The 25,155-nt window shown below is 39.0% G+C and overlaps 1 protein-coding gene across 5 annotated transcripts in view; it reads left to right on the forward strand.

The window, feature by feature from the left end:
- Window positions 1-25,155, forward strand: part of mapk10 (mitogen-activated protein kinase 10) — a 125,098-nt gene that overhangs the window by 50,963 nt on the left and 48,980 nt on the right. For 4 of the 5 annotated variants that reach the window (XM_060832037.1, XM_060832044.1, XM_060832053.1 and 1 more), the window contains 3 exons: window positions 2,589-2,647; window positions 6,924-7,062; window positions 10,408-10,573. In XM_060832037.1, the coding sequence (XP_060688020.1) occupies window positions 2,589-2,647; window positions 6,924-7,062; window positions 10,408-10,573 (364 nt within the window). Of the gene's footprint in view, window positions 1-2,588; window positions 2,648-6,923; window positions 7,063-10,407; window positions 10,574-12,359; window positions 12,432-25,155 lie in introns of all 5 variants that reach the window. The other variant, XM_060832071.1, reaches the window with a different exon arrangement.

Raw genomic sequence — 25,155 nt, forward strand, 5'->3', positions numbered from 1 at the left:
AAGGTTTTCCACAGGAGACTGATTAGCAAGGTTAGATCTCATGGAATACAGGGAGAACTAGCCATTTGGATACAGAACTGGCTCAAAGATAGAAGACAGAGGGTGGTGGTGGAGGGTTGTTTTTCAGGCTGGAGGTTTGTGACCAGTGGAGTGCCACAAGGATCGGTGCTGGGTCCTCTACTTTTTGTCACTTACATAACTCATTTGGATGCGAGCATAAGAGGTACAGTTAATAAGTTTGCAGATGATACCAAAATTAGAGGTGTAGTGGACAGCGATGAGAGTTACCTCAGATTACAACAGGATCTGGACCAGTTGGGCCAATGGGCTGAGAAGTGGCAGATAGAGTTTAATTCAGATAAATGTGAGGTGCTGCATTTTGGGAAATCAAATCTTAGCAGGACTAATACAGTTAATGGTAAGGTCCTAGGGAGTGTTGCTGAACAAAGAGACCTTGGAGTGCAGGTTCATAGCTCCCTGAAAGTGGAGTCGCAGGTAGATAGGATAGTGAAGAAGGCATTCGGTATGCTTTCCTTTATTGGTCAGAGTATTGAGTACCGGAGTTGGGAGGTCATTTTGCATCTGTACAGGACATTGGTTAGGCCACTGTTGGAATATTGCATGCAGTTCTGGTCTCATTCCTATCAGAAAGATGTTGTGAAACTTGAAAGGATTCAGAAAAGATTTACAAGGATGTTGCCAGGGTTGGAGGATTTGAGCTGTGGGGAGAGGCTGAACAGGCTGGGGCTGTTTTCCCTGGAGCTGTCGGAGGCTGAGGGGTGACCTTATAGAGGTTTACAAAATTATGAGGGGCGTGGATAGGATAAATAGACAAAGTCTTTTCCCTGGGGTGGAGGAGTCCAGAACAAGAGGGCATAGGTTTATGGTGAGAGGGGAAAGATATAAAAGAGATCTAAGGGGCAACTTTTTCACGCTGAAGGTGGTATGTGTATGGAATGAGCTGCCAGAGGAAGTGGTGGAGGCTTGTACAATTGCAACATTTAAGAGGCATTTGGATGGGTATATGAATAGGAAGGGTTTGGAGGGATGTGGGCTGGGTGCTGGTAGGTTGGACTAGATTGGGTTGGGATATCTGGTCGGCACAGACAGGTTGGACCGAAGGGTCTGTTTCCGTACTGTACATCTCTATGACTCTATGACTCTAAGTATGCAGAATGCGAATGAAATTTTCTGGTGCATAAATCAAATGCTGTTTTAAAAAATGTAATTGAATTTTGAATGAGTTTCTTTTTGTAAGTCACTAATGGATTCAATAGTCTGACATGATAAACAATATGAAAATATACATGGGAATGATCATTCAATAACTAACATTCAACGACCATGTTAGTTTGAAATGTTAAGGAAAGAAATCCCTGAGTACATGCTTGGGATTTATTGTCTTTGCTTTTTGAGCTATTCCACCACTTCTAATTAAAATCTCCCAATACAACTATATAGTTTTTGCTAAATGTAATTGTATCCATAGATTAAAGCTATTAGAATCTTGCCAGAATGCTGAGCACATTTTCGGTATGCTCACAGGGAAGATTGCAGCTTTGACATACTGCAAGGATTAAATCAGATGAATTGAAATGGCCTTCATTTTACATTTTCATGAAATATAATCTTGATCAAATAGAGAAGTTTAATACACCAAATGATTTACCTGTTTCCTCTCATCCAAGACTCCCACGTTCAGTGTATTATCCGTTCTTGTGAATGGCTAAGAACTAATTTATATTCATAATCATGATGGGGTTTCTATTGTAATCTTGACTCATGATGGAATATTTAGTTATGTGGTCATACTGTCATATTTTCAGCTTTCGATCTGTATATTTTAAAGAGATGTCTATGTTTGTGTAAGTCTTCAAGGCAGACTCATTCTTTGTTTTTCAGGAATCAGTTGTATTGCTCTATGCAGAACAATAAATTGCCAAGCAATTTTGAGTTCCTTGATGTACAAAGTTACATCTTGCAGCATGTAGGCAGGTTCTATGATGTGCAGGGTTACATCTTCCATCATGTAATTGGGATTTATCAAACTATTGTTATTTTATACTGTCAATATTGTAAAATCTGTGAACTAATAACCAACATGCAATTGTAAATGTACAGGAATAATAATTCAATTTTGCTATTTCTGATTCTCATAGCCTAATTGAAGTTGAACTGCAAAATTAATTCTTATCAAATGAAAATTACATTCAGCTCAGCCATAATTAGTTGAAACTTAAGCAAACATGCACACAACTCTACATTTTTTAGGTGTTTTCTTTTTATGACCAGAGGGTATGATGGAATAAAATTCACCACTGTAATAAAGTATATATTTGAAATTAATTATCAATATTTTATGTAATAAAGATAATAGCTAATCAAGCTCATCATCTGGAGAATTGCAATAAATGTTTATGATTACTTAGAAGTACTGCCCATGTACATACAGAAGAAAGGTCTAAATATGGCTAATAGCTAACCCTTAGATTTGATTCAATGGTAACATTTATGACATAATCATTTGATTTGTGATTAGATGCAGTCACAAAGCAAGTTATAACAGTAATATATGTTTTGTTCCACAGATCATCAGTTTATTAAATGTGTTTACACCTCAAAAATCACTAGAAGAATTCCAGGATGTGTAAGTAATCAAACATGTTCCCCTCCTCAGTATTTTATGTATTTATTCGACTGGGAACTGTTTTCCTGCTCTATGATGTGCTACCAGGACTCTGCCAGGAATATATCCAGTTGGCCTCTGATCATTGGCTTTAATAGGCCTCCTAATTATGTGAACAAATATACAGAAGTTGTGGTGGACGACCAGTCCATCAGTTCATGTGTCTCTTTAAAAATAGACCAGAGATAGGAGGATGCTGGGAAATTCCAACCCTAACCTCTCATCTCTGCCGAACCTCTGATGTTCAGTGTCTGCCCAAAGTCCTCTTGCACGTGACTTGAATTTTGTTTCATTTACCACAGTAATATTGACAATTAGAGTTATAACAAAGTCAGCTTTGTGCCATTGTAGCCAGGTTGCTTGCCCATTGTTGTTGTATAGTTAGTCTGTATCTCACTCTTTCATTCATCTCTGTTCCCCTGTGCCCCTCTCCTTCTCTCCCAATCTTCCCAGTGTTGAAGATTTTCTGTTGTTAATAAACATAAACAATAACACACAGCAGAGTGCTGCTAAGGACAGAATCATGTTGTTTCACAATGGATCCATTTAAACCCCTGAACTTATCTTGCTTGTTTCCATGTTCCATTGTTCTATATTCATAATTGAATTCAAGTCATATCTAGATTCATCTTTATCACTCCTTCAACTATTTAATATGCTTGTCTATGAAATCAGACAGACACTGGCAATCACCATACAAGTAAGCTCAGCCCAATCAATGTCTTTCAAATCTTCTTCATAACTATTTGTACATAATTAGGAAGGCTTATCCCACTGACTAGTCAGGCAATAGATTGTACATACAGGGCTATATCAATGAAAGATACATTAAACTGAGGGTGATGGAAATTCCTAGTAAAAATGTGATTTGATATGTTGATTATAAAATAAGTGAAGGCAAGAGATTGAATGGAGGGTCTGACTGGTTGAACCTGTTATTTATAAGCCACAAAACTGACCTGGAAAGTAAAATTGTGTATGAGAATCCTAGATTTGAAATAGGGAGGAGTGCAGAAACGATCAAAGGAGAATGTTGCACCGTATCTCATTCATTGAGACATCCCAATGTTTTTCACAAACAATGAACACACTCATGTGGGACATGAAATGGCTCACCACTGCATTTTCCAGAGCAACTGGGGAGGGGCAATAAATGCTAGACTTTCCAGTGATGCTCACATGTATGAACGCATAAAAATAAATAAATACCATCTTCATCCTCCTGAGAGAAATAGCCTGTCTCTGTGCTATAAATATGATGTAAGGAAAAGTGAAATAAGTACATGAGGGAGAAAGGACTGTGCTGCTAGGGGAGAGATAAATAGTGTGGACAAAGGCTGTTGTGGAGCATAAACATTCGCTGGACCAGTTGGACTGTTTCTGTGCTTTAGGTTTGACACAAATGTGTTTGTGGACACCAGAGAGCTCCACAATAACAGGGATATGACCATCTGCTACTATTGATTTTCCCACTCGAGTGAAAGGCAACTTTATTTGAAGATTGGATGAAAACTTATTAATGCAGTAAGGTTGTACAATTACATCACTGGCCATCAGAAGCCAGAGATGCCTGAAAACTGTGGACTTCTATAAGCTACACTGAATAAATCTTAATTCTTATTAAATAAGTAAAACAACTTATTGATTTGCTTGGCTAGATGATGCACTGTGTGGACTAAATATCTAAATAATTAACATTATTCGATGGTCTGAGAAACCTTTGACTTTATTGTGCCAGTCTCAACTGTCTGACCCAACACAGAAAGGTCCAAACTCTGGCCTGAGTCTAGTCCCATGATTGCCAATTTTTAGACCCTGTACTTATTATCACTGACTTTTTTCTTTTTATAGGTCCCCAAGTCTTAATAATCCCACTTGTTATTTTGGAAATGAATTGAGCCCTTTTCAACAGTCCAGATTACAAAATAAAACAAGCTAGAAGACAAGATTACTGGAGAAGAACCTTCCTGACCAACATTTATGTGTGTTGTTTAAAGAAAGTTGACATCCCCGTTTGAGTGATGGAATGTGGCTTGACTTCCAAAAACTTTTGGCAAAATCTTAAACTTAATGGTTATTATTTATTGTCTAAGGCAATAGGAAGTGAATTCAGGATTAATAGAAAATTGGCTAAAGGGTAGAAGGAAATAGCATGGTGGCTCAGTGGTTAGCACTGTTGCCTCACAGCACCAGGAAGCCAGGTTCAATTCCACCATGGAGTGACTGTCTGTGTGGAGTTTGCACATTCCCCCTGTCTCTGTGTGGGTTTTCTCTGGGCGCTCCAGTTTCCTCCCACAGTCCAAATACGTGCAGGTTAGGTAGATTGTCTATGCTAGATTACCCATAGTATTCAGGAATGTGTAGCTTAGGTGCATCAGCATGGGAAATGCAGGGTTACAGGGGTGGGTCTGGGTGGCATGCTGTTTGGAGTGTTAGTGTGGATGTGTTGGGCTGAAAGGCCTGTTCCTACATTGTGGCAATTCTATGAATTAAACAGAACCAGAATGCCTGCAGCTGCGAAGGGGGTCTTTCGCCTGGTTGAATATGTGCTAGTTCTTTCTGGAGAAATCAAATATTAATCCCACTGTACCTATTCTCTTTACATACTCTGCATCAACCTCAACACAGTTTTGGTGTCAAAATGGCAATCCATTTGCCTCACATTCCTATCCATGATTTTATGAGACTGGGATGACAAGGGGGAGGTTGGGAATTGTAAATTAAACTTCCAGTGGGATGGCAGACACATTTTACCAGTGGTAAAGTAGGCGGAGCCTACCGATTGGCTAATTGAAGCATATAAATGGCCAATTAAGGGCCATTTACATGCTTCATTCTGCCACAGCTGGTACTTTACTCATCTACTGGCTTATCCTCTGAAATTTTAATTTAGGTCATGTTTATGTCATGCCAAGGCATTCTCATTTCCATAGTAAAGGACTATGGTTGCTGGAGAATATGAACATTTTGAATAATATACTTGAATTTAGACAACCACAGCTTTGAGAATTGTCTCCAATTGAGATTATCTGAGATCTGTGTTTAGGAACGAAACAAGTATATTATCAGGCAAAGAGATTGAAGAGTTAGAAAGGACTAAACATAATAGAAACATATTTGCATCACTGTGCTGAATACAGCTTACTGTGAAGTTAGTTAGACTTGATCAATGATTGTTAATGAGTCATTTGCAAAACATCCCCATGAAATGTAATTCTAATCCTTTGTAGGGCATTAGACAGAAATGCAGTTATTGGATAACAAAAGAGATAGTAGTCTAACAGCATCTGTTCAATCCATTGTTTGCAACTTTTTAAATGTTGTTTCCAGTAGCAACAGCACCTGATTGGTGGTTCATTATGTACAAATGATATCACTGCAAACAACAGTTCCTATTTGCAATTAGAAATAATTGCTTATCTGGAAATAATGTAATGTCTGCAGTGCCACATTAGACTACAGTAACTGTGTGTGTGTGTGTGTGTGTGTGTGTGTGTGTGTGTGTGTATGCGCATTATCGGTGAAATGTGCCATTGCTCAGTTAAAAATTAACAAAATAACACTGATACCATATTTTCACTGCAGCTACCAAATGCTATAGTTTGATTTCCAGCCCATTTGGCACTTTCCAATTTGTACTGCATGGCTAGAAATCTGACTGAGAGAGCTTTGTGGACACGGATAGAAGTACCTAGATTTTCCCAGCAGTTGAATTAACTGCAGTTAGATTTATAAATCCTTACACCCTAACACCTGGGTGTTTCAGAAGTCCAGTTTGCAATTGTCCTAATGTTGCACTTATCTGGAAAATCCCTCTTGGCTCAGGTTAGAACTTGCTCCAAGAGAGTGCTTTTGCCTAAAATGCAAAAGCTAACGATCATTTCCTTCAGTTCCATAAATGTCTTACCATTTCCTGCTGTAAAGTGAACTGATGTGGTTACAGTGACATTCTTTCTTACTGAGGGGCACAGCCTTAAGATAACAGCTCATGCTCCATCTGTATCGAGGTGATCAAGTTGCACATTCATCTCAGTTGATGAAAGTTTATGACCTATTCCATTTTGTTCTTCCAGCTTCGGGGTAGGTGCTGAGTAGCAAACATTTCGTGAAGGGACATTGAAGATAGGAGTAAAAAGCTTTTGCTCACAGTTGGAATAAGCATTGAGGTTTTTGTTAATTGGTAATTAATGACAATGATCATTCTAACAGCTTTCTTTCTCCCTTCATATGATAATAGCTATTTGGTTATGGAACTGATGGATGCCAACCTATGCCAGGTAATCCAAATGGAACTGGATCATGAGCGAATGTCCTACCTACTGTACCAGATGCTGTGTGGCATCAAACACCTCCATTCTGCTGGCATTATTCACAGGGTAGGTATTCTGCAAAAGCACACAATCTCAGGCTTTTAATTTACTTGAGTGGGAGAGCTTCACACGAGAGAAAACTTGCAAGACCATGCTTTAAAGCTGGTTTTGTACAGGACATTAATTCTTAGAAAGTTTCTGGTCAATAAAAACATCTTTAGGGACATGAGAACACGTTATTATTGATTTATTACAATATAACTGCTCCAGTTAGCAATTTCAGGTTTTATTTTAGAGAGGGCTGCAGTAAAATGAAGGACCATTGTTCATAAGAGTAGTCTTTAAAACTGCTGTGCCCTATGATTTCATGCCTGTAGTTTCAGAGTAAGTATTGAGTGTAAATTTACTCTATCACGTGTATGGCTTGGGACATATTGACACTCTATCGAGCAGATTTTCATGGCTTCCATTCCATCAGGCTAGTTTGAGCTGCCTAACATCCAATAGAATTGCCACATGACCACGAACAATCTCATTTCCAGGTTTAATTTGAATAATCACAGTGAGCTGACAGCAAGGGGGAAAGAAACTGAAAGTCTAGTAGTTCCCTGTAAAGGTAAAACTGAAAGAAATGTCCTAATAATATGAATGGAATGCAATCAAAGGGTAAGGCTGTAGAAGGACCAACAGCAAGTTATGGTATTTATCATGGAGCCAAGAAAATGCAACACCATTTTTAAAAAATCATTCACAGGATATCGCTGACTTGGCCAGCATGTATTGCCCATCCATTCTGGCCCTTGAAAAGATGGTGATGACCTGCCTTCTTGAACCACTGCAGTCTTTACGCTGTAACTCGACTCATAATTTGGAAGGTGCTGCCTAAGAAGCCTTGATGGGTTGTTGCAGTGTATTTTGGAATTGGTACATAAACTGTGGCCAATATGTTTCAGTGGTAGAGAGTAAATATTGAAGGTGTCAAATGGAATACCAATCAAGGGAGCTGTTTTGTCAAGCTTCTTGAGTGCTGTTAGAGCTGCACTTCTGCAGGCAAGTGAAGAACATTCCATCACACTTCTGACACGAGCCTTGTAAATGGGGGATAGGCTTTGAGGTTGTTGTCCAGATCTTGCTGCATTTGGACATGAACTCCTTCCACATCTAAGGAAGTGAATGCAGAAGCCAAGTTCATGGTTGGCTCTGACACACAAGATGGGTGAAGAAGAATGACAGGGCTAAACTACTCAGTAGCAAGGGGAACACTTCAGACATTTCTGTGGTCACAAACAGACTCTAGGCTAGTATATTGCCTCCCTGATGGCAGGATCCAGGATGTCTCGGATTGGCTGCAGGACTTCTGAAGGGGGTGAATGAACAGAGAGTGGTCGTCATACATATCGGTGCCGATGATCTATGGAAAAGGAACGGTGATGTCCTCCAAGCACAATACAAGGAGTTAGAAGTAAATTTTAAACGTTAGATCCCAAGGGTAGCTTATCCGTGGCTTACAAAAGAAGTTAGAAATGGTATTAGATCCAAAGATGATATGTATAAAATCGTTAGAAAAAGCAGCAAGCTTGATGATTCGGAGCATTTTAGAATTCAACAAAAGAGGACAAAAACATGGATCAAGAGAGAGAAAATAGAATATGAGAATAAAATTCAAGACAGCATATAAACTGACTATAAAATCTTCTATAATAATATCAAGCCAAATCCGTCAGTCAGAAGCCAGGGACATTATAATGGGGAACAAAGAAATGTCAGAAGAAATGAACACATATTTTAGTTCTGTCTTCAAAAAATAAGGTACACGTAATTTTCCAGAAATGTTGGGGAAACCAAGGGCCTAGTATGAGAGCATAATTGAAGGAAATGAGTAATAGTAAGAAGATGGTGCTAGGGAAATTAATGGTGTCAAAGGCTGACAAATTACTCAGGCCTTAAAATCTGCAGCTCAGAGCACTAAAGGAAGTGGCCTGCAATTATTGGTGGTAAAAGTTCTATGGGCTCTGGAGCAGTTCCTATAAATTAAAGGGTTGAAAATGTAGCTGCATTATTTAAAACGGGAGGGAAAGAACAAAACATAATTATAGATCATTTAGCCTAACATCATTATAAAGCGCAAGAGTCTGTTATAAAAGCCATGAGAATGTGCATTTGGAAAGCATCAATGGAATTATACAAAGATAGCGTGGGTTTGTGAAAGGCAAATCATGCTTGACAATGCTACTGGAGGTTTTTGATGATGCAACTTTTGGAATAGATCAGGGATAATCAGTGGATGTGGTGTGTTTGGACTTTCAGAAGTCTTTTGACAAGGTCACTAATGGGAAGTTAGTACGCAAAATGAAAGCACGTGAGATAGGGGTTAATATGTTGGCATGGATTTAGAATTGATTGACAGACAGGAAACTGAGTGGAGGACTAAATGAATCTTTTCCTGAGTGGCAGGCAGTGACTAATGAGGTACTGCAAGGAGCAGTGCTTGGGCTCCAGCTATTGACGATATATATAATTGGCTTGGATGAAGAAACCAAATGCAACATTTTGAAGTTTGCTGATAACATAAAACTGCGTGTGATTGTGAGTTGTGAGGAGGATGCAAGGAGGCTTTGAGGCGATTCAGACTAGTGGAGAGAGAGTGGGCAAACACTTGGCATATACAATAAAACATGGCCAAATGTAAAGTTATACACTTTGGTGTGAAACAGAGAAAGGAAGAGTGTTATTTAAGTAGTGATATAGTGGATAATGTAGGTATACAAAGAGATCTCTGTGACCTTGTACACCAGTCATTGAAAATAGACAGGCAGATGCAGCAAGAAATTAGCAAGGCAAATGGTACATTGACTTTCATTGAAAAGGATTTAGAATAGGATTTCACCATCTGTCCTGGATCTGCCCCCCAAAGCATTGGCCTGTATCTTTGGATTACTAGGCTAATGATAATACCCTACATAGCCCCTTGTTCCTTTTAGACTATGAAATGGAGCATACAGTCCTGCATACATCTCTCCCCTGTCCCCACCAACTGGTAAGTTAAATTTCAGCACTAACCTATTTTTCTCATCAACCTGTTCAGAGATGTTAGTACACACACCTCTGGAGCAGGGGCGCTTGAACCCAGACCTCCCGGTTCATGGATAGGAATTCACGACTGTACCACAACAGGGCCCTTAAGTTTCAGCCCCAATGCTTCTCTGGTCATGGTTATGTTACTGGACTAGTAACTGGAGCAGTAATAGGGCTGGAATGACAATCCAGAGAATGTGAACACAAATCTCTTTCAGGTAGTCCGAGAACTGGAATTCAGTTTTAGTACTTTGGAAATAAATAACTGCTAGTGATATAAGTGTCAGAAAGCTGATAAATTATTTTGTACTTTGATTTATTATTCTATATTCACAGGATCTAAAACCCAGCAACATTGTGGTAAAGTCAGACTGCACACTGAAAATCCTTGACTTTGGCCTGGCAAGGACTGCCGGAACAAGCTTCATGATGACTCCCTATGTAGTAACCCGTTATTATAGAGCACCAGAAGTAATTCTGGGGATGGGGTACAAAGAAAATGGTGAGATCTTTACTGAACAATCATATTTTACATTGTTCAGTTTTGTAATGCACAGAACATACCATCATGTCATACATACTTTGAACATTCCATTGACTTTAAAAAAATAGGTATTTTAAACCTTTTTCTTACCAAATGATTTGATATAAAGTAATTGCTTTATCCAAATGTGGTAGCTTAATTCAAGGTAATGATCTGCAGTACCATCTAGCCACCTGCCTGAGAACTGACAAAAAGGTTTTTGGCAATTAAGCAAGGCAAAAGTGAGGACTGCAGATGCTGGAAACCCAAGTTTAGATCAGAGTGGTGCTGGCAAAGCACAGCAGGTCAGGCAGCATCCAAGGAGCAGGAAAATTGATGCTTCGGGCAAAAGTCCTTCATCAGGAATAGAGGCAGGAAGCCTCCAGGGTGGAGAGATAAATTGGACGGGGAGGGGGGAGAGGATGCAGTTTGGGGCTGGGGAGAAGGTAACAAAGAGTACAATAGGTGAATGGTTTGGGGGGGGAGCTGATAGGTCAGAGAGGAGGGCTCTGATTCAAAAGACTGGACATCCCAGCTAAATACTGCAATTGGTGGCCATAAAGTCTTGGCTTGGTGAGATGAACTTACCAACTTTCAAATAAAAAACTGAAGATGCTGGAAATAAAAACACTCAACGGGTTAAGAAGCAACTGTGCAGAGAGAGAACATTTCTGCTCTGTGACCTTTCATCAGAATCTTCAGTCAACTCTGTCTGGTGACTGCATGGTACTGTAGAGTATTGAGTAATGGAAGAAATTACCTGTCAAAGAGCAGATGTTGGTAAGTGCAGCAGTTAGAAAAGCAGCCCACTTAACTGCATTAGTTGGAGGTTGTGTGGTTATTATGAGTTAACACCATCACCACAAAAGACAGCAAAAATTCAAACAGAAGACCTACCACCACCTTCAAAGAGAAATGAGGATGGGTCAGTAAATGTTGTTTTCTCAGCCTAAATCTAGAAAACATTTTTAGAAATAAAATCCTTACAAATAAATAAAGATATATTCAGTATACACTGAATTTGGGATCGAAAGAAAAATAAGCAATTTCTCTAACATTATGGGAGACTGACTATGTCAGCATTTTGACTCAGTTAAAACTTGCACTATGATTGAAAATACACATAAAATATTAATAAATGATTCATAACACTTTAGAATAATATTTGACAGATTCTGACATGGTAAAGTGGAGATAAATGATAATTGACTATCTTCTTTACCCTCTGTTGTCAGAGTGAAAGCAATTATTTCAGATATGAGATGTATTTACATTGCAATACACAGGGCATTCTCTGCTAATAAACCACCAATGGTGCTGCGTACTCCTATTTCCTGTTACCAACCAATGTTTTATTATATTATGTTCTGCAGAAGTTATAATTTACTTGTTCATTTTGTGTTTTTGGCTGCATTGTCATAAACAAATATGGATGAATATTAATTTTAGTGCAGAATTTAGACTACAACTTCCCCAGACCTTGTTGGCACTTAGCTTAGAATGGCCAGCTAGTGATTTGAAATATTTACTCTAAACTTGTTTATTCTTATTTTAAATCAAGACATGAAAAAAACATCTAGTATTGGTGCATTATCTTGATTAATCCTCTTGTAAGTTTGTTTAACTTTCAGGATTTTGGGTAGATACTTCCTGTGGCCTTCAATTGTTATATATTTTTTCTTCCATAATAATGTTCACTTCAAATATGATATTCATGATTCTAATTATAACTTCTTGTTATCACCCATTCTCTAAACCCGTATAGTGGATATTTGGTCTGTGGGATGCATTATGGGAGAAATGGTCCGCCACAAAATCCTCTTTCCAGGAAGGGACTGTATCCTTGCGCTGCTTGCAGCAGCTAATCATTGCTTTTTGATGCCTATCTTTAAGGTCAGATGAATGAAAAATAAATTGTAAGCAACTGTGGTTCTTTTTTTTTAATTGCACAGCCACCTTGTAGTCCATTTGTCATGTGACAAATTGATATCAGAAACGTTTCTTTCACAAAAACACTTAGCATTTGGTGCAGAAATGTGGCAAGATATATTACATGCTTGTTCTTAACATATGTTTAATTATTCTACCTTCAGAATTGCTAACACTCTGAAAATGTGAACGAATGCTGCCCTGTAAACTTTAAGCTACTCACTAGCGTCCCAGTAGAGAAAGCATCTTAGAATTCTCACAAGATATTGATAGTTCTGTATTGCAGTCTTTGACTTTCATCTAAGTTCAGTTATTTTTTATATTGTCTGATATTCATAACCACCAAATACTCCCGGTTAGGAAAGTTTAGGCAATTTCTGCCATTCTACACCATTTGAGTTGAAATGCTTTTGGAGAGTTTCTAACAAAGGCTTTTTAAAAAACAAAATGGCTGTTTAACTTGTTACACGTAAACCACTTGGTTCCTTATTAAGCTCCCTTTTATCATGCAACCGCCTCTTGGTTGATTGCAACACATTAATTTAACTTTGGACACCTTTCTCCCAGATCCAGAAAGACTTATGTTGAAAAGGAGTTGCAAGACCATAATGCAAAGGAGCAGAAACAAGCCATTTGCCCATCAAGTCTGTCCAGACAATCAGTGAGATCCTGATCTATCTGATAATTCTCAATACTTTCCCACCTTTTCCCTTTAACTCCTGATACCCTTACTGATTGAAAATCCATCTATTTCAGGTTGTTCATGTTTCGTGAGTTGACAAAGAAAAATGTTAATCATTACTCAATGCAAGAAGAGTTAGGAACATTACACATATACATACATATTATAAACAAAGAAATGACTCCACAAAGACAAAAGACAAAAACAATCTCTGAATTGTTTGCAAAGATCAGGTAGTTGAACATTGCAGCCAATACATTAGAGAATACTGTTCACACTGATATTGATAGTTGAACAGTTTTTCACAATCTTTTGTTTAGCAGATTGATTGAGGTTCTGTCGTTCAGATGCCTTTGAAACATTATTAAGTTGCAGCACTCACATTTAGAGAGAACTCATTTGTCGACCTCTTCCCATTTGTCTAGCTGCCAGGTAGCTGACTTTTAATACTCAGAGTGGAAGACAGTCTTTACCTGCAACACAGGGGTCACTTGAGAATGGTTCTTTGGCTGTGACTTCAAATATTCATGTGCTGTGAAAGTCACACCCAAAGAACCATTCTAGATTAAAGCTGGCTCTGTCCATGTCTTTCCTTCAAAGGGAAAATCACAGAGTGTGTCTCCAGTTTGGGACATACGCTACAGGCTTGCTGTTGAGCATGGAGTCATCAGCTCCATGTTATCTTTGTAGTCACAAGTGATCACCATCTAATCTGTTTTGACTTGCCTCTTCCCTCTTTGAAGGGCTGCTATTTGAAGCTCTCTTTGTATCCATAGGAATGACGTGGGTCTCTCCCTTTAGCCACTTAACTTACATCTGTAGCCATTTTTGGCTGTATCAGGCCTCTTTCAAAAATTACATTTTGGAACTAGAAGTTATGAAACTTTTAAGAAAACTAGGCTTCTATCAAGTGAGATAGTAGCCCTTTAGCACTGGTGTATGATAAGTGCCCTTGACCAAAATGGCATCCATAGCGCATGCTTTTGAGATGAATTGCACTAAACGCCATGCCAATTCAGATGTTAGCATACACAGTGTGAATGTACACAGAGGTAAACCAAGGTGACAGCTTATGGTGTCCATCCGTATGCAATTGCATGCAGAAGTACCTTTCCTTAATGACGGTCTGCCTTGTCCTAGTTTTCCAATGCAGTGCTACCCCAATGAATAGCAATTTTGGGCACAACGCTGCTTCACTCATTTGCAGCAGTATGAAGGACTACACACACTACCCCACCTGCCCTCCCCTCCAAACAATCCACCACCATCTGCGATCTGATTGTTGCTATGATTCCTGGTTTGCTACTATCTATAATGAAAATAGGAAGTGCTGGAGAAACTCAACAGACATAATAGCATCTGTGGAGAGAGTTATTTTGAGTTCAATATGATCTTCCTTAGGACTGAGGAATCAGTATTCTAAAGAAAAGTCATCCTCGAAGTATTAACTCTGTTTCTCTCTCCACAGATGTTGTCAGATCCAGGGTTTCTCCGGCACTTTCTGTTATTTCAGATTTCCAGCATTTGCAATATTTTGCTTTTACTTGGTTCTATCTAGGATGTTCCAAGATGCAAAAGAATGATATAGCAGATGCTGAAAGACTTCAAAGCTTCTGTGTGAAGCCAGGCATTTGTGCAATAGTAAGGAATCCCATATTCCTGGAAATGGAATGGAGGAGTGGTTGGATTAGACTCTCTCTAGCAAGAGGTAGCCAATTAACCTCATCAAAGGCCGACTTTGGCCTAGTGCTGTAAATTCTGCAGTTAGCCTCTGGGTCCCTGGGGGTCAGTGCCATGGAGGCTGCTTCCCAGCAGCAGACCTGGGTGGGGCCTACACTTTGGACAGGCAGAGGGAACAAAAAGAGTTCAAAAGCAGTACTGCTAGCCAGGACCGCTTTCTCTGGAGTTCCTTTTGCAGGCAGACAAGAATAGTTCTGACATTTTTACTGCATCCGGTCATTTCCAGGTTGTGCGACTTTTCCCCTCTGATAGCAGCCATAGGTTATCCTACTGAGAGGTTCCACCATTACATTTTTGGTCCAGTTGCTGAAGCCATTTGCTGCATTTATATATAAGGAACATTGGCAGGACAGCGCCTCTATTTGACTAAAAAGGCGGCATGTAGTCTATTTTGATGCTTGAGGATTTTGCATTGATCCTCCAGCTTGTGAGCTGCCTTTATTTGGACAATGTGGATTCCTTCTTGCCACAAATTCATTAATTTGGGGAAAACCATAACCACATAACTGTGTGAGCTACTGGCTTCCATTGGACCGTTCAGGCAGGATTCCCAACTTCACTGGGAAATTATCAAAATTGGGAAAGGTTAAGGATGTAACAGGTTTTGAGCAAGTGTGGAGTCAGCTAAGTAGGTGAAGGAGGGAAAGAAAACAAAAGATCTGTGCAGGGTGGGAGACAAAAGGGATTAAATGGCAGAAGAGACGAGGCGCAGCAGAGTGGTGGGACAAGGAAAGAGATAGAATATGGGTTGGAGGTGTGAGTGACAAAATCAGAAACAGCTTTCAACTGGAAACAAACAAATGGAAAAGATAAACTGGAAGAAGAAAGGAAACAAAATGGGACAGAGATTATGGCCTGACGTTGTTGAACTTTGTACTGAATCGAAAAGGCTGAAAGTGTATCATGGAAAGATGAGATTCTATTCCTCAAATTTCATTGGAACAATATTGGAAGTCAGACTGGGAGTGAAGCAGCAAGTTAGAATGACAGATCATGGCTCTGGGTCATGCTTGTGGTCTGGTCAGAGGTGTTCTGGAAAGCCAGTCCAGGTAAGGATGGTGGTTTTCCCTCCAGAAGAGACCTTAGTGAACCAAATACCAATCAATAGCACTTACATGATTAGCATTAGACCAAATTAATAAATTACACGAAGTCCTGCTATCTAAGGGATTTTAGAGAGCACATGTCCTACCAACATTTCACCAAAGTTCAATGTCTGAGGCAACTAAGGAAGCTGTTACAGAACTGTGCCACTTCTTTCACCCTGGCATCAAGTCAAGGATGGCACAGCCAGTGACTGTAAAGGTCATAGTGGCACTAATTTACTGCATGTTTGGATCTTTCCAGGTAGGACTGGGCAACACTTCTAGCAACCCTTTGTATGTTGTCTGCCCCAACAATGGGGATGCAGTGGCTGCTGCCGAGATAATAGACATTCCTCAATATGGAATATTGTGCATTTTCACACACTGCCTGCACATTGATAGAATGCTGGCCGTTGTGGTTTCTGCCAACCACAATCGTGTGGATGTCTTTGCCTGTCCCAGTGCTCCTCCGCAATGGTGCCTTCATTGATTAGAGCATTACTAGGGGGGTGGGGGGAAGACTTCCACTGGGGGACACTGCAGATAGTCTTGTAGGATGACTTTAAGCAACTCTGGCATTGGCATTGGACTGCACGTCTATGTTTAGCAGCAGTCGGAGTTGGCAGGCTGAGAGTCAACACCACAGGCTCTGGCAGAGTTGTTGTGATGGTAGCATAAGGCTGCTATTTTGAGTGAAGACAGATTGTTTCATACTCCAAGGAGCCACTGTCTCTTCCCCAGGGCAGTGTCTCTTAGCAACCACAATAATCTATTGCAAGATAAAAAGTGCACAGGCAGGAGTGCCAGCAAACAGCCTTGAGTATTGAATTTCACAGCCTTGAGAGGAGGAGACTAAACCTGCATGGGAACCAGCTTGGATTGGATAGACCCTGAGCTGCATTGCTGCACTCTGATGTATGTGTGGCTTTAGTTTTTACTGTAATGGAAAGATGAAACAGTAGGCAACCAAGCAGGTCTGCTGCTGGCATGGAGTTAGGCACCATTGCCACCGTGGAAAGGATGGGCTGGAAATTCAGAGTGATGCCCTGTGCCATGTTAGAGTTGGACCTCTCCGTGATTTTTGACAGTAACAGGATGGTGTCTAGTAGGCTTGCCAATGTATCAAACAACTTACTGAGTCTGTTTAACCACATTATTCAGTGGGTCGCCTCACTGAAGTCCTCATCAAACTCATCTGTGACCTGACCCTCACAGGAGCTGGTAGGTGAACTGACCTTACCACTGACCTGGCTATAGTCCACTTGTACCCAGTGGATAAAACCATGAGGGGCATGGACAGGGTAAATAGGCAAGGTCTTTTCCCCAGGGTGGGGAGAGTCCAGAACTGGAGGGTATAGGTTTAGGGTGAGAGGGGAAAGTTTTAAAAGAGACCTACGGGGCAACTTTTTCATGCAGAGGGTGGTGTATGAATGGAATGAACTGCCAGAGAAAGTGATGGAGGCTGGTACAATTGCAACATTTAGAAGGCATCTGGACGGGTATATGGATAAGAAGGGTTTAGAGGGAAATGGGCCAAATGGGACTAAATTTATATATGATAGCTGGTCGACTTGGATAAGTTGGAGTAAAGGGTCTGTTTCTGTGCTGTATATCTCTATGACTATGACTGTATGACCCATGACAGCCAGTGCTGACTCTATAGGAATGTCTAACATTTGCACAGAGTCAGTGTCTGAGTCCTTCTTCCTCGGAGGCTTAGTGAAAATTTCTTCCTCCTAGTGTGGCTGTGACTAATCATACATCTGCCCTTGGAAGTCTGAAAGTACAATATCAGATATATGAGGTTGGATGGTTAGGGGCATGGGGTGGAAGTCAAGAATATATGCTGATGCCATGTCACCATGTTGATACCATGAACAATATTCATTCCCCATGCTCATTCCATATGGTATGAATAGGATGAGGTGTGTTGAATTGGGGTGTGAGGCAGGAGCAAGCTGTGATGTTGAAGTCTCACTGATGCATTTGTATGGCTTCTGTTCAAACTAGTTCCATGATGTGGAGCAGCATGACGTCATTTGGGCTCAGGGGTTAAAGGTGTGCCAAGACCTTGCCAATTGCCTGCTGCTTCCATGCATTTCATGCCATCTAGTCCTGCAGGAGAAAGTGAGGACCCTCCATCATTCTGTTCTGTTGGGTTGAGTGATATGTGTGCCATGAATGAGCAGCTGGATGCAATTGGAGGCTGCAAAAGCTGACACCCTTGGGAGACTAAGGATGTGAATATTAGGCACAAGTTCTGAATGCTAGGGAGCGCCCCTGGGTGAGTGGCAGAGGTTGGTGCATTGAGCAGCATGACAATTTAGTGGGTCCTTTGAAGATTCATTCACTGATGATCTCTGGAAGATCATTCAATTACTTCTGGCATGACTATTAAGACCTTGAGCTGAAAATGTGTTGCTGGAAAAGTGCAGCAGGTCAGGCAGCATCCAAGGAGCAGGAGAATCGATGTTTCGGGCATGAGCCCTGTTAAGACCTTGAGACCAGACTCCAGTTATTGAATTCTGTGATTATTTACTTCCACTTCCTTTTAGTGTGTCCTTATGTCCTGGTTCCATGGACAAATGGTGTATTTTTCCCTGTGGACTTTGATTGCTAAGGCTTTTAGTGCCACAATGCTTTTTCTCTCCATTTGCAATGTTGGTACCAAGTAGCTGCCTCCTGTGATTCAGCATAGATTCCCTTTAAGAGGAACATACTGCCTTTAAGAGCAGGAAGATAGTTAGAAGCTAAGGTCTCAAGCTGTTGGGTCCCCTGTTGTGTATACAACCACCATGGGTCATGCTGGGCTGCAGTCAGACATCATGAATATGAGGAGGCAGCGAATCATTAGACTGTTGTCTGCCTTAAGGTGAAAAGGCACCAGAAAATTGTCAATCTTGATTCTCAACTCAAAACACTAACCCTAATGTGGTTCACTATTTTTTATAACTTGAACAATCAATAACCAAACAAATATTCCTAGAAAAAACCAGAAAGAAAGTTTGAATAATTTTGTTATACTAAATTCCCTGCTGTTGAGTGTATTTCTAACTATAAGGTGTTTGTATTGGAATTAAATGGCCTGCCCCTGTCCTCCCCCACTTCAGTTACTCCTGGTTGAGTGAATTATTTGTGATTAAAATTATTGTATCAAATTATAACAGGGCCTTTAGTTTTCAGTAACTCATATTGAATGACAATTTTTTAAAAAATGTTAAATCTTAGACAAAATGTTTTATTTTTTCCATACCCTTCTTATGTAAGAGAATGGCTAATATCAGTCAGTGATTCAGCTTTTATGAGCTGGAACCCATTCATTGCTGTCTTCATCCTATTTTCATGATTTATCTTCAAAGTGAATGTCTTGAATTGAGCTGTTCTGTATAGTTCATCATTTTATCCTGCTGTGTGGAGTCTCCTGTCAAGTTTCTTCTTTGGAGACCAAAAAGTCCAGGTGGTCTTCACCTTCCCTATTTGATTTGTTCCTTGTTGATTGTGAACGTGTTGAATACAGAGCTCAGTACTATTCCTGGGTTTTGTTGAAAATCACCTGTAAATTTCATTACTATTCTTGGAGGTTATGTCACTCAATTCCTTTTACTTGTCTGCAATGTTTTACTGTTGACCACATCTAGTTTATTCAGAAAATGCTTTCCCTAGCAAGTATGTTATCTAATTCATTCTGGAGACCCTCAAATAACATTTTCAAGTATGACAATCTGCTTTCGCCGGCCTGTAATTAGGCAATTTTATGAATTTGACAGTTTCACTGAGCCATGGTATTATTGTCAATTGAATCTTTTTCCCAGAGTTGAGATGTCTAATACTAGGGGTATGCATTAAAGGTGAGAGGGGGAAAGTTCAAAGGAGACATGAGGGGTGGGTATTTTACACAGAGAGTAGTAGGAGTCTGAATCACACTGTTGAGGCGGTGGTGATCGAGGTATTTAAGGGAATTTTAGATAAGCACGTGATTATGGAAAGAATAAAGGGATATAGTTCAAGGGCAGGCAGAAGGGATTAACTTCATTTGGCATCATGTTTGGCACAACACCTTGGGCAAAAGGGCCCATTCCTGGGCTGTACTGTTCTATGGATATTGTGTGGCATAGATCAGCGGAACTGTCTTGTCTTTTACTGTGCCATAATTCTCTTACTTAGTACCTGCTACCCGTCTGTTATACATTCGTTCCTACATTCCCATCCTTTACTTTCAGTCAGCACTGCTTTAAGCCTTTCATTTGTTACTTTGCCAAGGATTTTGTGGCTGTTTTGTTAAGAAGCAGGAAATACTCATTGGTTGGGTTGGTTTGTGAAAACTTCACCTTCACAGTTTTCTGGAACCCGCTATAAAATTTTAGACCATGTTGTGCACCAATGTGTCAATGATAGAAATGGCTACAAAAGCCATGTATCAACATTGCTACTTGGATATCCCAGATTTGAGTGTGGTATAGCAGCTTGCACTATGTTATAATGGCCTGGAATCTCCTGAATATTTTGCCATTTCATTAATGCAGTGATGAGAAAAGAAACTATTGCTTATCTAACAAATTGTGAACTTGCATGCTTGATAGCATTTCTGGGCATTTTTATCTTTCTGCTTGTTCCACAATTTGTGTACACTATCAATTTGCAAGCATTCATGAATACATGCCAAATATCAACTGAGCATGGATTTGAGCACAACTCTTTCTTAAAACATGGAACTTGCATTTATGTGTGATCTTTCATAAACCTAGATATACACACCTGGTGTTGTGTGATTTTTAACTAAATATACACAAAGTGCTTTAAAGCCCATTAATCATTTCAAAGTGTCATCACTGCTGCAACATTGGAAACAGCCAATCATCACGTAGCACCATGCCACAAACAATAGTGACCAGATAATCCATCTTAATGATGCTGGTTAAGAGATAAATATTGACCAGGATTCTAAGGAGAGCTTTCCCATTTGTCTTCAGATATGATTTGGGGATGCTGGTGTTGGACTGGGGTGAACAAAGTAAAAGATCACACAACACCAGGTTATAGCCGAAGAGGTTTAATTGGAAGCATTAGCTTTCGGAACGCTGCTCCTTTATCAGGTGGCTGACCTGTTGAACCTGATGAAGGAGCAGTGCTCCAAAAGATAGTGTTTCCAAGTAAACGTGTTGGACTATAACCTGGTGTTGTGTGATTTTTAACTCTGTCTTCAGATATTCCATGTTCTCTTGTGGGGTTGAAGTGAAATGTCAGTTAGCATTATGTTAAGCGTATTCAGTGGGATACGAACCCTCAATCCTCTTAAGAGGTGAGAGTACTAGCACAGAAGCAAAGCTAACACCTTAATCTATCAACTCAGTCATTGTTTTACTTGCTTTACTAGACAATGGGGTGTAATGGTCAGTAACATTGATTTCTCTTTTCTGTTTTTTTTTCCCCTTTCAAGTTAGGAGGCCATCTCAGCTATGATTCAGTTGATAGCACTTTTGCTTTGTAGTTAAAAGATGATAGGTTCAAGTTGGCCACCTGGGATTGAAGCATGCAATTTAGATTAGCAAACCATTGCATTACTGAGGGGCGTTGTGTTGTATCTTAGATGAAATGTTAAATATGAGGCCTCACCTCTCCTCTTAAGTGGTTTGTGAGAGATTTCTGACACCTTTTTTCAAAGAAGTTATTCTCAGTGGTCTTGCTCATATTTGTCATTCAATCAACATCACTAAAAACAGATTGTAATATTGTTCTTTGAGGGGAATTTGTCATGAATAAATTAGCAGTTGCATTTCCTACATTAAAACAGTGGCTGTAGTTCAAAATTACTTGCTTGAGTGTTTTTGGATGTCAATAGTTCTGCAGACACTGTGTTATGTTTTGTTTGAAATATATATCAACCAAAAAGGTGGATTTTTTTTATTTCAGAAATATTTTAGAGATTGATACTTGTAAAACAAACTCTATTGACAATATTAAGAGGAGTTTGTTTAGTTTAGAAGAAGCTTTCTCAGAAAGACCTCACCACGTGATTCGATTTGACAAATTAGATCTACCACTTTGTTTTTAGCACCTGGGCAATAATCTCACAGTGTGAAGCTTCCACTTATTACAAAACCCATCTGATCCTGATTTCACTGCTTGCAATGCAATGAAAATCTGCTGTGTTCTAGCACAGAACTGCTCTGTCAGATTAGGCAAGTGACAAAGAAAGTTTACTCCAAAAAGGGTCTGGAATTATTTTTTAACTGAGATGTCTCTTCCATAAGTAATATCTGTCATTTATTACATCAGCTGTACTCCCATCCTCCTTTCTGAACAGTCCTTCAGAAATTATTGGTAACCTTGCATACCAATTGTTCAAGTTTGACCACTCCAGCTATGTTATAGCCTGAAAAAAATATTGCTGCCTGGATATTTATCATAACTGATGATTTATAGTTACTGTAATTATGATAAACTGCAAAGGACCTAGTAAAGCAATATAACAGATGACAACCTCAGCACGTCCTCTTCAACGATTGCTTGCATTAACAGTAGAACCATCAAATACACATATAAATATAATGTGTTAAATAGAATAGTGAGATCTGGATAGCATCTGTAGCCATTTGAGTTACATTAATTAACCAAAGTAGTTTTCAAGCAAATGAAGATTCATCTATGCATTTATAGTTAACACATGAAAATAAAAATGTGTTATTGCAAAATGTATATTTATTGCCATATTTCTTTCATAACAATTATTAACCTTTTCTACTGTAAAGGTTTAAGTATTTCCACTGGTAACATAATTTCATTATTGCATATGCCTTAAAATAACATTTTGGCTGTTAAAAATCTTGAGTTATTCAATAGAGAAAACAAATTAATTTCTGACCCTTTTTTGTACAATCACACAAGTAAATCTTTTAACTTACCTTTTTTGAACAGCAGAGGGCAGCTGCAGCCAGTCAAGGAATATACAGTCTCTGTCTCTGCTCAGATTTTATTCACAAACGGTTAATGTTCACTGTCCATAATTTCTGTCAATATTTCAGTGGGAAAGACTGCTTGAACAATGTGGCTACAAATTAATTCTAACAATTTTGTCTTGTGTGTCAGGTGTTTGTAGAATTGGTCGAGATTATACAATAGTGTTCTTCAATATCTGTCTATTTATCGATCTATCCATCTTTAGTTGTTTATGGAAGTCTATAACCTGGATTACCTTTCACCTTTTAAAATACGTTAAAGTTTAAGACACAAAAGGTGTTTGTTTTTAAAATGAATAATTCTGGTCCTTCCCTTACTGCATTCCTCACTTCTCACCGATATCATTTGAAACCTTCAGTTGGCAAAGTGCATTACAGCAGCAGGTGAATGAGAGGTTTCTTTCATCAACTTAATTTTGATTGCTAACATGTCTAGCTAATTCTCTGAACAGTGGAGTGACTAGCAAACTGTTTCTGTATAACATACATCCTTGCTCATGGGAACAGTTCTTGAACTTGCTCATGGAGACAAATAAAAGATTGCTTCAGTTAAAAGGCAATATAGTTGAAGTATTCAAACTGATTCTCAATATGATCCCATTATTACAGCAATTTGCAGACATGCCTACTATTTCCAGTAAAACTAATTTAAACTATTCTAGAATGATGTTTTAGAAAATACGGCATCAGATGTATGGTTAGCTGCAAGAGCCATTACCCCCACTTTTCTGCAGCAGAGCAATCTTTCATCTTTTTAGATATTAAAACTGTAATGTAACATTTCAATTATTGTTCAGTGTTTGCAATGTCAGGTTTTGTTGCTCAAGCTTGTGCATTAACTGAAATAAAAACAAGATAAAGATAATTAATCCTCAAAAGTTAAACTGTACATTATAATCATTTTTGTTATTGAAAATGATTTAATTTGATGATTCATTATGAAAGTGAATACTGTATATAATCTCAGCATTTAACTTCAAATATCACTATTACGCATTTGAAAGAGCATGGAAAAGTTAGAAGTGGTTAAAAGCTGTAATAACCTCTGGTCTGTGAAGCAAATATTCTGTAAATTTGTAGCATTTCAATTTAGACACTGCTCTGCCTTTCTTCTATATCTTAGTTCTGCCTGTGAATTACTGGGAATAAAGTTGTTAAAAGCTGATCACAACAAGTCACATTCTATAGTGATGTCTTCTCAAAGATGCAGAACTCAAGTGCCTAAAGTCACATATGTTATTAATTTTAGAATCGCATGGGGTCATTTTTGTTGTCCCAACACAGGACACATGTCTGCCAGTAGTGTATATTGGGACAAACCAATATAAACTTAAAGTGAAAATTGTAATTGCTGGAAACACTTAGCAAGCTGAGCAGCATCTGTGGAAAGAGAAACAGAATTAATATTTCAGGTTGATATCTTTTTATCAGAACCCAGATATTTAGATATTTGGATGTGCACTACCCATGATTTTCTTTCTATTAATGCATGGGTCCCCAAACTAGTCTGCAGACCCTGAAAGCTCAGGGACAAAGTAGGTTGTTGCTGCTTGCTGTTTGTTCCATTTTAGATTCTGAAAGTTCGAATATTGTAGGTGAATACATTCTAATCCAAATTAACATATCATTCTATTTGTCGTAGCATTTGGAAAATTGACAAAGAAATGAAAAGTTGAATTGAATTTTTTATGCAGGACCAAAGTCTCTATTGTAAAGGCTCATTAAAAACATAACCATTGCTGGGTCAGTGAACGGAAAATCATGGGGCTGCCCCTGTGAGTTCTTGCTATCTGCTCCTAATCATAAAGTTTCATTATATACTTTCAACTCTGCTTCGCACGCCTGAGATACTTTAATGTCACTAAACATAAATTAAGGTACACCTTTTGGTTCCATGTAGTTGACTATTTGGGACCAATTTGGCAAAAACGTTTGTAAACATTTGAAGTGAAAAAGTTGTTTTTAAGAATTTGGCCAAAGATTAAAACAGAGTTTAAAATTTGTGAGAGAAACATGCTTTCGATTTTTTTCTAGAATTACGTAATTCGATTAATTAAAATGAAATGTGGTTGAACCTTGTAACAGCTTTAATTATTTATCAAGACTTAAGGTGATAGCTGCCATCTCTTTGTTCCTCATTATAACTTCTGGGCTTCTGATTATAAGGGA

The sequence above is a fragment of the Hemiscyllium ocellatum genome, chromosome 1 (genome assembly GCF_020745735.1).
Source record: "Hemiscyllium ocellatum isolate sHemOce1 chromosome 1, sHemOce1.pat.X.cur, whole genome shotgun sequence".
Taxonomy (NCBI): Eukaryota; Metazoa; Chordata; class Chondrichthyes; order Orectolobiformes; family Hemiscylliidae; genus Hemiscyllium; species Hemiscyllium ocellatum.